The sequence below is a fragment of the Diabrotica virgifera genome, chromosome 5 (genome assembly GCF_917563875.1).
Source record: "Diabrotica virgifera virgifera chromosome 5, PGI_DIABVI_V3a".
NCBI classification, from domain to species: Eukaryota; Metazoa; Arthropoda; class Insecta; order Coleoptera; family Chrysomelidae; genus Diabrotica; species Diabrotica virgifera.
Genome location: NC_065447.1, coordinates 248,619,083 through 248,633,127, shown reverse-complemented (window position 1 = coordinate 248,633,127; position 14,045 = coordinate 248,619,083). Strand labels below are relative to the sequence as shown.

At 35.7% G+C, this 14,045-nt stretch overlaps 1 protein-coding gene across 1 annotated transcript in view; it reads right to left on the bottom strand.

Moving 5' to 3' along the window:
* Window positions 1-141: 141 nt before the first annotated feature.
* The window catches only part of LOC126884784 (mediator of RNA polymerase II transcription subunit 23), a 41,258-nt gene continuing 27,354 nt past the window's right edge, over window positions 142-14,045 (bottom strand). The window contains exon 10 of the mRNA XM_050651010.1: window positions 142-2,551. Within this exon, the coding sequence (XP_050506967.1) occupies window positions 1,938-2,551 (614 nt within the window). The 3' untranslated portion in view covers window positions 142-1,937. The remainder of the gene's footprint in view (window positions 2,552-14,045) is intronic.

The window sequence follows — 14,045 nt, the reverse complement described above, 5'->3', positions numbered from 1 at the left end:
GTTGAAATCTTCATGTAACTTTCCGTTAATTGATTTCACACAATTTCACTAATTTTGGGTAATGTTTATTCCAGGTTGTAATTTACGTCCATGCTACTCCGCATTCAAAATAATGCACGGGCTAATCAAAAATAAAACACATTTTCTATAAAAAGTATATTCATACAAATATATTTACAAAATAATACTAATCTACCTACATGACTAATCAATGAAGGATTCAATTTCACAATAAAATGTTTAAGACTTACATCTCAAAATTAAGAGAATAAAACAATATCATCATCGATTTGATGAACAAAATTTGTACCCATACTCAGATACATGTCTATATCATATACAAAAATATTTTAAAATTCCTGTTAAAGAGATCCGAAGCAAATAACCATTTATAAATATACAGAGTGAGTTCTCTGTATGAAACGCCTCAATTACCTCGGAAACGGCTTGCCCGATTTTTATAGGTTTTACTAAGTAAGGGTCTTGAGATACGGCCGATGTTTTGGTAATATTTACATTGTTGTCAGATCTTCCATTTTTCTAGAAATCTAATTAACTTTCTTATTTGAAATGGAGCACTCTGTATATTTATTGCGTTGTGACGTCTTTAGGAAATACTGATTATTTTTCATGCAGTATTCCCTATATCTAAACGCAATAATTTCTGGGTTATTGCTACATTTATTTCAACAATTTTTTGAACAAATTATAAAAATCAATTTTTTTTGGCCGTGAAGATATTATTTTAGGTTTTTGGGTCATTCGGAATAAAAAACTTTTTTTGTAATTTTTCTCTAAAAATGACCGTTTTCGAGTTACAAACAATTTAAAACCGAAAAAATCGAAAAACGACGAGTCTCAAGGTTCAAAAACACAAGTAAAAAATATTATTTCTGAAACTATGAAGTACCTAAATTCAAGTTCAAACGTTATTCTATCAGTTTCCGATAAGTATTTTGGGCTTATTTCATTTTAAAACATTGATTTGTTGTTAATGCAGCCCGATTGCTTGTCCTCCCATAAGCGCTTCATTTACGATAATTAAAAAACAATGTTTTAGAATAAAACATGCGCCAAAAATTCTTATCGGGCTCTGATAGAAGAAGGTTTGAACTTGAATTTAGGCTCTTTGTAATTTCAACGATAATATTTTTTACTTGTGATTTTGAGCCTTGAAAATCGGCATTTTTCATTCTTTTTAGTTTTAAATTGTTTATATGTAACTCGAAAACGATCAACTTTACAGAAAAATTACGAAAGGCCTTTTTTGTTTCGCAGAATCAAAAAAACCTAAAACAATAACTGCAAAGGCCGAAAAAATTTATTCTTATAATTTGCTTAAAAAAATTGTTGAAATAAATGTAGCAATAGAACGAAATTATGGTATTTAGGTATAGGGAATATTACATGAAAAATAATCGTTATTTCTTAAGCCGCAGTCTCTCTTATGCGATTGTCGCATGCGTTCGACGCAAGCAGCAGTCGCAAGCGATGTTCTGTGCACTCCTCAAATGTAAACTTTATACGAGCGGTCTGTCTTGTGCATCGGACGCACAAGACAGACCGCTCGTATAAAGTTTACATTTGAGGAGTGCACAGAACATCGCTTGCGACTGCTGCTTGCGTCGAACGCATGCGACAATCGCATAAGAGAGACTGCGGCTTTAAGGACTTCTCAACGCAAAAAAAAAGAGGGTGTTCCATTTGAAATAATCGAGTTGATTAGATTTCCAGAATAATGGAAGATCTGACAACAATGTAAATGCCACCATAAGATCGGCTGCACCACAAATCCCGTACTCACTAAAACCTATAAAAAACGTGCAAGCCGTTTCCGAGATAATTGAGGTGTTCCATACATGAAACTCACTCTGTATGTTGAAGTTTTTAACCATTTCAGAAGGTTTTTACTGAACATCTAAACGTTTAAGTTTGTATTAGGATGCATGTACTTCTTCAATCGTCAGATGTGCAATGAATCTCAGTCGAAGCTGCAATTGCGGCCTCAACTTTCTAACCACAGCCTCTAGTTCCTTCTTCAAACTATCCCCAACGAACATATACTTGATATGGTACAACAAATCACACACAGGATCCATATATTTCATATCAGCCTGTGCTTGGTCAACTTGAGCTAGCAATTCGTACAATGCGTTGGTTAACTCCATTATAGCCATGTGGAATCTCTGCAGAAACGGACCTACTAGATGACCAACGTACAAGAACTGCTCCTCAGTCTTTACTACGGGCGGTAGGCTTTCCCTTACCCATCTAGGGATGCTTGCTATTTGGCCGGGACCTGCGTGGTGCCACACGGAGTGCGCAAGCGCTAGCATGTAGCTGAACTGATTGTGAAGAAGGCCGCTGTGGGTATGCTTGAAGTTAAATAGGTCGAAGGGAGAGCAATCGAAAGGCCAAGTGTCTAAATCGGACAATGTTGATATTAGCCTCTCGTGGAGGACGTTCCAGTAGCTGATAGGAAGCGCCGAAATAACAAGGCCGATTGCATTGACCCATTGGTGAATGTCGGCGGACGGAATCATTACATAACCTAGAAAATAAAACAAGTTGTAACAGATATTTACACTTTGTGGTCGTTGGCATGATATACATGACACCATTATTACTTGTATAAATTTACTAACGATTTGGCCTACAGGCGCCTGGCATGTCAGACATGAAAATCGTAAAACACGGATTTAATCGTTGGCATGTCTAGCATGCCGTAAAAAAGTCTTATAACTTGTTAACCCTTCAGTAGATAAAAATTTAACGGGATATTTGAATTGTTCGATAGATTTTGGTTGAGAATGGCACATTTTGGGTTTTCGGCAAATCCAGGTAATAATTTTAACATTGCGCGTGCTACAGAGGCTTCTAGTTCAATTAAAAAGAAGTGTTTATGTGGAGTTCTGCTGATTTCATAAAGATTGTGTTAGTATTTTTAACGTGAGTAAACGAAAGTATTTTTTGAAGTTATACTTCTTTACGGGCGTAATGACGGTGAAATTTTATATGGGAAAACCTAGCGACCGGGCGCATGCGCATTATAACTTTGTTCTGATTGGATGTTCAAATGACATGACAAAAATTATCCAATATGGCAGCTGTTGCACAGCTGTGGAACTGTGCATGGTTTGGTTATAATGTATGCTTGTTGCGTATTAAAATTTGTAGGAAGAGAAACAACAAACAAAAAGTTAGTTAATGGTTATACTGCCTTTTTAAATAGTTTTCATATTATATTTTTGGACTTATTTACATAGAAGAGATGATTGTTGCATGCCAATGTGAAAGCTCATCAAACTGTGCCTAGTATGAGTGCCGCAGATCTCGCTTATTCAAAGCTAAAGAATCTTTCACTGGAAGTGTTTTATAAATAGTTGATCAAATTTTGTTATGATATTTGAACATAGCCACTTTGCACGACGCAAGTGATTGCGAAATTTATTAGTCGTTATACGGGCTCCGATACCTACCTTGAACCTACCAAAATACATAAGTAGTATGTAATACTTTTATTTACATAATTTGATTACCATCAAAATTTCTATCAATATTCACCTAATATATTGTCTTCTTACTCTATGTTTTGTTGTATTTTTTCAATTCTAAATCATTTCAATTCAAAATCAAAATAATTTGATTTACATAAGTTAAAAATGTCAAAAGGTTAATCTGTTTAGTTAGACGATCTTCGCACATAATGACAAGCTGTCTCTGTGGCGAAGTTTTAATGCGGGTGAATCCCAATACAACGCAAATACCAGCCGCGTGGTAAGTTGGTTCGAATCCCAATAGAAACTTTTATTTTTTTTTATACATTTTATGATTGTAAGTATTGTAACGAAAGAGTTTCGAATCGGCGCAATAAACAGTCCCCGGCTTGGGAGAATTCCAACCGTCGGAATAACAGTAGCCGTGACGTCACAGAAGCGACGGCGCTGTGAGTGAAGATCTCCAGAATATTCATTAGGCCGAGGGATATGTAGACATTTCGAGAACAGGACCTATTGGCTATTTAAGCGGAGCGCGCTGTTATTAGAGTTTAGTCTTAAGCTAAAGTGTATAAGATAAATTCGTCTGTAACTTATATAAATAAAGTCGTATATAAATTACGAACCGCTAGTTTTATTGTAATTAGAAGTAATTACACTAATCACGCTACAGTTGGTGTCGGTGTTCGGTTAACTTAGTGCGATATAAATAAGTGAATTACAGAGAGACTTTAAAAGACTTTTGAACTTTATTCGTCGGGAATAACCGGAGTGCGTTAATTGTTCGGTATTCGGAAAGACTTTAAAAGACTTTTGGACTTTATTCGTCGGGAATAGTTAAAGTGCGTTGATTGTTCGGTATTCGGAAAGACTTTTAAAAGACATTTTGGAAAGTACGTGTGTGCCGACCAAAGATGTTGCTACGAGAACTTACAGTAAAACAGCTCCGTGAACAGCTCGAGGAACGGGATCTGGACAGCAGTGGGCTCAAGATAGTTCTACAAGCACGACTCGAGGAAGTCCTAACGAAGAACGGAGATGATCCAGAGACGTTCCACTTCCAGTCAGCAGAACAAGCAATCTTATCGAAATTAAAAACTGTTTCTGAAACGATTGATGATACTTCTAAGATAAGCAACGAGAAATTTGAAAGTGTTTCTCAAAAGATCGATGAAACTTCTAGACAGAACAACGAGAAATTTGAAAGTGTTTCTCAAAAGATCGATGAAACTTCTAGAAAAAGCGACGAGAAACTTGAAGAAGTTAGTAGAAAAAGCGACGAGAAATTCGAAAATGTTGCTAAAAGATTCAATGAGACTTCTCAAATAATTAAAGAGGTCTGTAGGCAAAACAACGAAAAACTAGAAGAAGTTTGTAAACAGAACAATGAGAAATTTGAAGAAGTTTCTAGAACATTCGATAAGATGCAGAAAAGTGTAGAGACCGTAGAAGAAAAGATCAAACAGCTAGAGAGCAGGATAACCGATACAAAAGTACAACCATCAGTTAATGCAGCAACGTTAGATCCTTTAGTGAAAGATGAACTACCGAGAGACGAAACGTCGCATAATATGAGATTCAAATTACCACCATTTGATGGAAAGTCCTCTTGGTCCATATATCTTAGACAGTTTGAAGCTATTGCGACCGCCAATCATTGGACCGAACAAGAAAAGGCTGTTTCCTTGACTGCTGCTTTACGAGGTGATGCTGCAGATATATTAAGGTCAATTCCCAAGGGTCAAGAAAATTGTTACCAGACCTTGTTCACTCGTCTAGAAAAACGCTATGGAGATGCCCATCTACAACAAGTATACAAAGCACAACTGCGAAGTAGAAGTCAACGAGCAAGTGAGAATCTGCAAGAATTTGAAGCAGATGTGGCTCGTGTGGTGCGGTTGGCTTATCCGGAGGTGCCAGACAGCGTTTTAGAAGAAATTGCGGTAGATACCTTTGTCAATGGGCTGAAAGATAGTGAACTACAGAAAGCTTTACGACTAGCAAGACCGAAAGTTTTAGATGAAGCACTTGCTATTGCCTTGGAACACGAAGCAGCTAGCCAAGCTTCACGAAACAATCGAGTAATAACCGTGGAAAAAGGCGATAAGAGAAAAGATGAACGTTTGGTGGAAATAGTACGGAGGGTGATTCGTGACACGATGCCGAAGAGACGCATGAAGAGGGCTGGAAGAGTTGGTTCAAATACAGATGCTTCCTCGATACGGCCATGCAGTGAAAGTTGTAATCACCGGCTTAAACTAGATGAACAGCTTTGCCCTGTGAGACGAACTACCGTCGTTAATGAGCAATGGCAGCCACAACAGTTACAAGAAGCCCAAGAAGACGATCCATGTATAAAAAGAGTATTGGATTGGATGCGTCGAGGTGAGAGACCTAGTTGGCAAAACATTAGTGCATGTAGTCCGGAAGTCAAGGCCTACTGGAGCCAATGGAATTGCCTGGTACTAAAAGATGATCTTCTGTACAGAACCTTTGAGAACGATGATGGTACAGAATCTAAGCTTCAGTTAATTGTACCTAAAAGTAAAGTGTCAGAAGTATTGCGTCAGTTGCATGACGGTACATCAGGTGGACACTTTGGTATTACGAAGACTGCAAAAGGTTCGAGAACGGTTCTATTGGGTGAACTGTAAAGATGATGTAAGAAGATGGTGCCGAAAATGTGAACCGTGTGCATCCGGTAATGGTCCGGTTGGTAAAAAGAGAGCACCCATGAGACAGTACAATGTTGGAAGTCCTATGGAAAGAGTAGCTATCGACATTGCAGGTCCATTTCCAGAAACCGATGCTGGAAATAAATACATTCTGGTAGCCATGGACTATTTTACGAAATGGACCGAGGCCTATGCATTACCGAATCAAGAAGCTGCTACCGTTGCAGAGGTACTTGTTAAAGAATTCTTCAGCCGATTTGGTGTTCCCTTGGAGATCCACTCCGACCAAGGGCGAAACTTTGAGTCAGCTCTTTTCCAAAACGTTTGTAAATTGATTGGTGCCAATAAGACCAGAACAACACCCCTGCATCCTCAATCAGATGGAATGGTCGAGAGGATGAACCGAACGATGGGTAAACACTTGTCCAAAGTTGTATCTGAACATCAGCGAGATTGGGACCAACACATTCATTTATTCCTGATGGCCTACCGCTCGGCCGTGAATGAAACTACAGGTCAAACACCAACCTGCCTGATGTTGGGTCGTGAAGTTCGGTTGCCCTGCGACCTAGAGTTTGGCTGCGGACCTTCCGAGGAACATGTTGCAGGCGAAGACTACGTTGACCGCCTGAAATTACGAATGAACAACATTCATGAACTTGCCCGACAACACATCCAGATAGCCAGTGACAGAATGAAAGATCAATATGATTCTCGATGCAAGAATGAAAGCTTCGAAGTAGGTGATCTTGTCTGGCTTTATAATCCGCAACGTCGTCGAGGCTTATGTCCTAAACTGCAAAGACAATGGGAAGGTCCATATGAAGTTAAGAAGAAAATAAATGACGTAATATATAGAATTAAGAAGTTGCCAAACGGTAAACCAAAAGTTATTCACATAAATCGTCTTGCACCATATGCTGGCTCAAATGAAACAGAAGAAGCACGAGTCCTCCAACAGGAGATGAAAGATGTCACACAGCCAAGTTTTAATCAATTTATGTCAAATTACGCAGCGAGAAAGAGTGCTAGATTCGGCGTGACCACAGAAGTTCAGCAAGATCTGTTTGGTGTTCCAGAAAACGTCTCTCTGGCCCACTGTGTTGCCCAAGACCTCGAGATGACTAAAGGAATATCGTCCGTATTCAATAGAAAGTTCGGCCGCCTGGACGAGTTAAGAAATCAGCAGCCTAAAATTGGAAGAGTACTGCGATTGGAAGATGGTCCTCGATCTTTGCTGTATATGGTGACCAGAAAGTCTTATACGGACACGCCAAGCTACGAGAACATATGGCGTGCTCTAACTAATTTGAAGAAAATCGTGTGTAATTATGACATCAAAAATTTGGCTTTACCAAAAATAGGCCATGCAGTAGAAAATCTGGATTGGAAGATTGTGAGAAGCATGCTTGAAGTGGTCTTCAGAGGAACTGGTGTACAAATCACTGTGTGTTGTATGAACCCGAAGATGTCGTACCCTTCACAGACAGTAGACTGTTATTTCTTCTTGAAGGGTGTATGCAGAGCTGGAGAGTCGTGTAGATTCCGCCATCCTGGGCCTTCATTTAGAGTTGCTGATCGGGACGCTCAGATCTTAAGAGGGGAGCAGTGTAACGAAAGAGTTTCGAATCGGCGCAATAAACAGTCCCCGGCTTGGGAGAATTCCAACCGTCGGAATAACAGTAGCCGTGACGTCACAGAAGCGACGGCGCTGTGAGTGAAGATCTCCAGAATATTCATTAGGCCGAGGGATATGTAGACATTTCGAGAACAGGACCTATTGGCTATTTAAGCGGAGCGCGCTGTTATTAGAGTTTAGTCTTAAGCTAAAGTGTATAAGATAAATTCGTCTGTAACTTATATAAATAAAGTCGTATATAAATTACGAACCGCTAGTTTTATTGTAATTAGAAGTAATTACACTAATCACGCTACAGTATATTTATTATATAATTTTATTTTCAGAAAATACGTATTTAGTTAAAAATTTTTCCGACAATTAATGTTCAGAAATCATTTGTGGCATTTTTAATGTGTTTTTTGGCACTGTTTTAATAAAAATGTTTGAGAAGTAGTAAGTATAAATTAATTTAATATTTAAATAAAATATAAATAAAAAGTACATTAATTTCGTTTATAATCATATAATAGAAGTATAACTTCTTACGTGCGTACAAAGTACACACACATTCTTTTTTTTACTAATGGAAACGTTGAAGGAAATTGATCCTGAAGCACAAAAAAAGAGGGCTTAAAATAAACGAGACAAAAACTACGTACATGACCATCAAAAGAACACCTGAGAATGAAAATAATATAGCAATAGACAACTATACTATTGAACGTATGGATGCCTTCACATATCTGGGCACAGAAATCAATCAGAAGAATTCCGTAACTAGCGAAATTAATGCACGCATTTCCAGTGGAAATCGTACATACTATGCTAATAAAAGATTGATGACATTGAAATTACTAGATAAAAGAACCAAAATGACTATCTACAGAACCTTGATTAGACCCGTTGTAACCTATGGTTGTGAAACTTGGGTAATGACGAAAAAAGATGAAGCCCAACTCAGGACATTCGAGAGAAAGATACTGAGAAAAGTATATGGCCCGGTGCAACAGGAAGATGGCACACGAGAATCAAGAGAAACGACGAGGTTAATGAACTGAATGAAGGGTATTTTATTGTAAGATCAAATCAGATTTGTAAGATCAGATTTTATTGTAAGTCAAAGACTGTCATGGCTGGGACCTGTTCAGCGACAAGAAGACACGAAGACGGCAAAGAAGATGTTACAGTGGAAGGCGGAAAAAGGGAAGGCCCAGGACGAGATGGTTGGAAGACGACCTGAAAACCATGAATATAAAACAATGGAGGAGAAGAGCCCAAGAGAGATCTGAATGGAAGGATATCGCCAGACAGGCAAAGACCCATCCAGGGTTATGATGCCAAAAGAAGAAGAAGAAAAGAAAGTATTAACTCAGGCAGAGTTACAAAATTTAACAATAAATTGTAGTATAAAAACATTAATTTTATTTGAACCAAATGAGAGTTTAATTGACCCATCATTCCTGTTTCATTTTTCACATGCAAAAAATAACCTCATATTTTTCGCTGTATGATTTCAATAATCTTCATGATCAATTTTAAACTACTACTTAAGCCACACCTTACTAATATCCTACTCCTGACTAGTAATACCTAGTCATTCCTACTTAATCTCACCCCTACCCAAACAGACAATTTTGCTGGACATTTTTGAGAACAAACAATATACTATAGTGTGTCCCACCTTGACTTTACAGTACAGGTTCTATGACTAACAGTGATGCCAAAGTTGATCAGAAACAGGTTTTAAGCAAATATACTTTTTTTGTATAGGATAGCTATTAATAACTTAGGAATTAATATTATTGACATTTTGTGGCTATCAGGGGTTCTAAAACATTTTTTTTCGAAAAATACCTTTATGTAAATAAAATAAAAATAATTTTGTATAAAACATTTATATAATAATGTATTTAAGCGCATAAATATGTTTAACCTAAAATACGTAGGTACCTACAGAAATAATTAAAAATATATTTAAACTATATATTTTAGCTTCTTTCTATAACCCCGTCTTCCTCACTTTCACTGCCACTGTCGTAGGGTGTAAACACATTTAAATGACATTCATTTCATCTTGGAAATCAGTCATTAACAATAACAATAAACTGCAATTAGGATCCAAATTTTCCAAATAAGCAATGAGTTACTCAATACAATTTTATCAGTAATAATTTTAAGCTTATTTAATATTCTTTGTTATAATTTAATTTAGGTTAACTGGCCATCAACAATTATAATTTATTTATTCTCAACTGTAGGACAATATAATACTTTACTTAAACTTGACTGACAATCTATTTTATATTTTTCTTGACATTACTTCAGAACTGTCTATACTGTCAATACATAAATTAACAACCATAGAACAGCATCCACTTTTTGTTGAACATTCTCAACCAAAAAAGTTATTATGCATTTCGATTATAAAATTGCTGATTACTTTTCGAAAATGACTATCACTCACAAAAAACAATGAAAAATATTGTTTTACTTGTTACGGGTTAGTTTTAATTTAACATTTTTAGGGACCTACATTTTTAGGACCTTGGTAATGTTCGATTAAAAATTATTTTGACGAAAATCGGCATCGCCGTGCTAAAAACTCTCATAAGGATTGTATTGCCGTATGTTCGTGTACTGTAAAGTCAAGGTGGGACAGACAATAGGTCTCTCTGGTGCAGTGGCGGCCGGTCAGTTTCGGAAGTGCCGACCCACACATTTATAGATATTATAGATTTTTTTAATATTCAATTTAATTAAAGTCATTTTTTGTATCTGTGAAATAAAAAAAACTGTCAGATAATACAGACTAAATTTTATTCATGGTTTTTAAAAGGATTCGACCAATCCGAGCGTTAAGTGATCCCTGCGAATAATAATAAGAAACTTTTCAATTTTCAAACACTGAATGATCCAAGCCATTCATCTGACTGTTCGGCCAGCCGACCCCAGCTCCTCCGTAGCTTGACGATTTACACGTTAAACTCAACGAAAAATACAAGTCGATGAGCAACCAAACATATATTTCTCCGTAGGCATTAAGCGGCAGGTACGGCATATTTAAATCTGCCGGTTTCATTTGGGAGCATCGGCACAAATTGTAAAAAATAATCACGCCGTTTTACGTCGTTTAATTGATATTGTAATTTTTTAAGTTGTCAGGAATTATCATTTATTTATAGATATATAATATCGTATAATCGTTATATCATACAACTATAGATAACTAATAAAATTGTTTAAGAAATACGATTTGGATTTTTGAATGTACTTTCTGGTTCTAGAATATTTAGCGGCATGTCTGAAACAGTACAGAATGAACTAATATAATTAATTAGTTACATTTTGAATAACGTTATTGGATCTGAGATTCAGAAAACCATTTGCTTTTCGCTAGAAGTAGATGAAACTTCTGATTATCATGTCATTTACAATAATTATCAATTGTTGTCCGATAGGCGTTACGTGGTAATATTTATGAGAGGTTTTAAGGTTTTACAGACGTGAGTAAAAGCTATAAGGCAGAATATGTTTTTGGTGTTTTAAAGAACAGATTAAAATTTTTTGATATCAAAAATAAATTGGTAAGGCAAATTTATGACGGCGCTGCCGTGATGTCTGGTGAATTGAACGGTCTCCAGGCAAAAGTTAAAACTATTGCACCACAAGCTTTATTTGCTCACTGTCATAGGAATAGAATGAATTTAGTTTTGCAGTATACATGTAAAAAAATTAAGAATATCGTCTTTTCTTGCCAGTTTAGCTCGCCCAAACGGACTACTGTTTTAGAACAATTTGTTTCGAAAAAAAATGCAAACAGTTTGTCAGACGCGATGAAATTTTAAACCTCGGTTAGTCTCCACTGTAGCAGATTTTCGTGAACAGCCTTTGGAAGTTTTTTTAATTTATTTTTGAAAGTTGTGATGTGATATCTTGATCCGTGAAGTAATCGGTTTGAAAACTTTCTTAAATGATTACTCTTTTAACACTCTTTTAAATATTTTTAAGAAAGTGTTTGCCCAAACCGATTTGATATTCATTGTTGTTCAAAATCAGTCAACTAACATTATTTATTTCAAAGATAGAATAAGAAAACTGGTGCAAAATCTCAAAGATTTTCGTAATGATAGTATATTTCAATATATAGGGTGAGGCAGATAACTGGCCTATTAGAAATATTTCGAGAACTAAAGGCAATAGAATCATGAAAATTGGAATAAAGGGGTTTTGAAGGATGGATGATCTATTAAATGAAAATATTTTCATCTCTTTGCAACTTCCGGTTATACCGGAAGTTGCTTATAACTTCGTTTTTTTAAATGGGACACCCTGTATATTTTTACATTTTTGGATTCTCTTCGATGTCTTCTTTCTTAAAATATGAGGTTTTGTAATATTATACAGGGTATTTTAAAAGATAATTACGTTTTTTTATTAATTTCGTAGCAACATTCACACCCTGTAGAATTGTAGTAGTTTGACATCTAAAACTCTACTTACGTCCAAATGATTTTTAATATACTCTACTATTGTTAAGAATCATTAGTATAGCTAAATTTTTAATTTTAGTATACAGGGTTGGTCGAAACTCGGAATCAGTATTTCCTGAGTTTTCTTAAATGGAACACCCTGTATTTTTGTATTTTAGGGACATGATATTTTACAGTACTTTTTTATTTCTTAAGCATTCCCTATACCCAACTGCTTTAATTTGTGAGTTATTGGTGATTCAAGCTAAACTTTAATTGCAACAAAAAATACGTAAAATTTTATTAGGTTGGCCGTGAAAATACTCAATCCCAAATAATTTTTCAGAAATAAATACATATTAATCCAGACTGGTCCTTAAAATTACCAATAATGGTTTAGCTATCAAAATACCTACGTAGTTAAGATTGTTGGTGCGATTAACAATTAAGCACAAATTAAAGCAGTTAGGTATAGGGAATGCTTAAGAAATAAAAAAGTACCATAAAATATATTTTCATTACAATACTAAAATACAGGGTGTTCCATTTAAGAAAACTCAGAAAATACTCATTCCGAGTTTCGACCAACCCTGTATACTAAAATTAAAAATTTAGCTATACTAATGATTCTTAACAATAGTAGAGTATATTAAAAATCATTTGAACGTAAGTAGAGTTTTAGATGTCAAACTACTACAATTCTACAGGGTGTTAATTTTGCTACGAAATTAATAAAAAAACGTAATTATCTTTTAAAATACTCTGTATAATATTACAAAACCTCATATTTTAAGAAAGAAGACATCGAAGAGAATAAAAAATGTAAAAATATACAGGGTGTCCCATTTAAAAAAACGAAGTTATAAGCAACTTCCGGTATAACCGGAAGTTGCAAAGAGATGAAAATATTTTCATTTAATAGATCATCCTTCAAAACCCCTTTATTCCAATTTTCATGATTCTGTTGCCTTTCGTTCTCGAGATATTTCTAATAGGCCCTTTATTTGCCTCACCCTGTATACGCAGTGACGTCTTGGGTTCGCTTGATATTTCCGAACCACCCCAAAAAAGACACAGGCATGATACATATCTCGAAAACGAGTATATTTTGAAATTTTGGATACCTACTATGTATTATGCAGATATATACTCGTTTTTCGAGTTTAGAAGATTTGCAAATTTTTGATCTCTTTGACGATTCAAAATTTAAAAGTTACCTTCGCCAAAGAACTTTCAGTAAGTACTGCAATTCATTACAACAAACTGATCATCAATTCTCTTATTACCACCAACTTCTGCTTTAAATGAACGGTATTTCTCTTGTCTCAAAAGAATCAAAACATATTGTCGAAACACCATGAAAAAGAGAATGTCAAGTAAACGAAACAAAAAAATCTCCTATGATGATTTATGCCTTTTAATTGGATGGTATGCCTATATGAGGATACAAAAAGACCTTGCCGACCCTACCTCTAAGGCCACGAGCCGCCACTGCTCTGGTGCTATAAGCCAAAGCGAAAACATCGCTCTTGTGTTAGTTCCCGTGCGCAACACACATAATATTTATTTATTAATAACAGATACAAACAGTTTTCCCTACTTACATGTATCCGTATCTACAATGACAACAGTTTAGTACAACATGCACAGAATGTAATAATTCAAGGTAATAGAGACAAAAACGACAGATGTTTACCAGCAAAAACGTTAAAAATAATAATAATAAAAAAATATAACTCTTTTTTGCCTTTCTTTTAGGTACCATTACCGTGGAACAAACGCT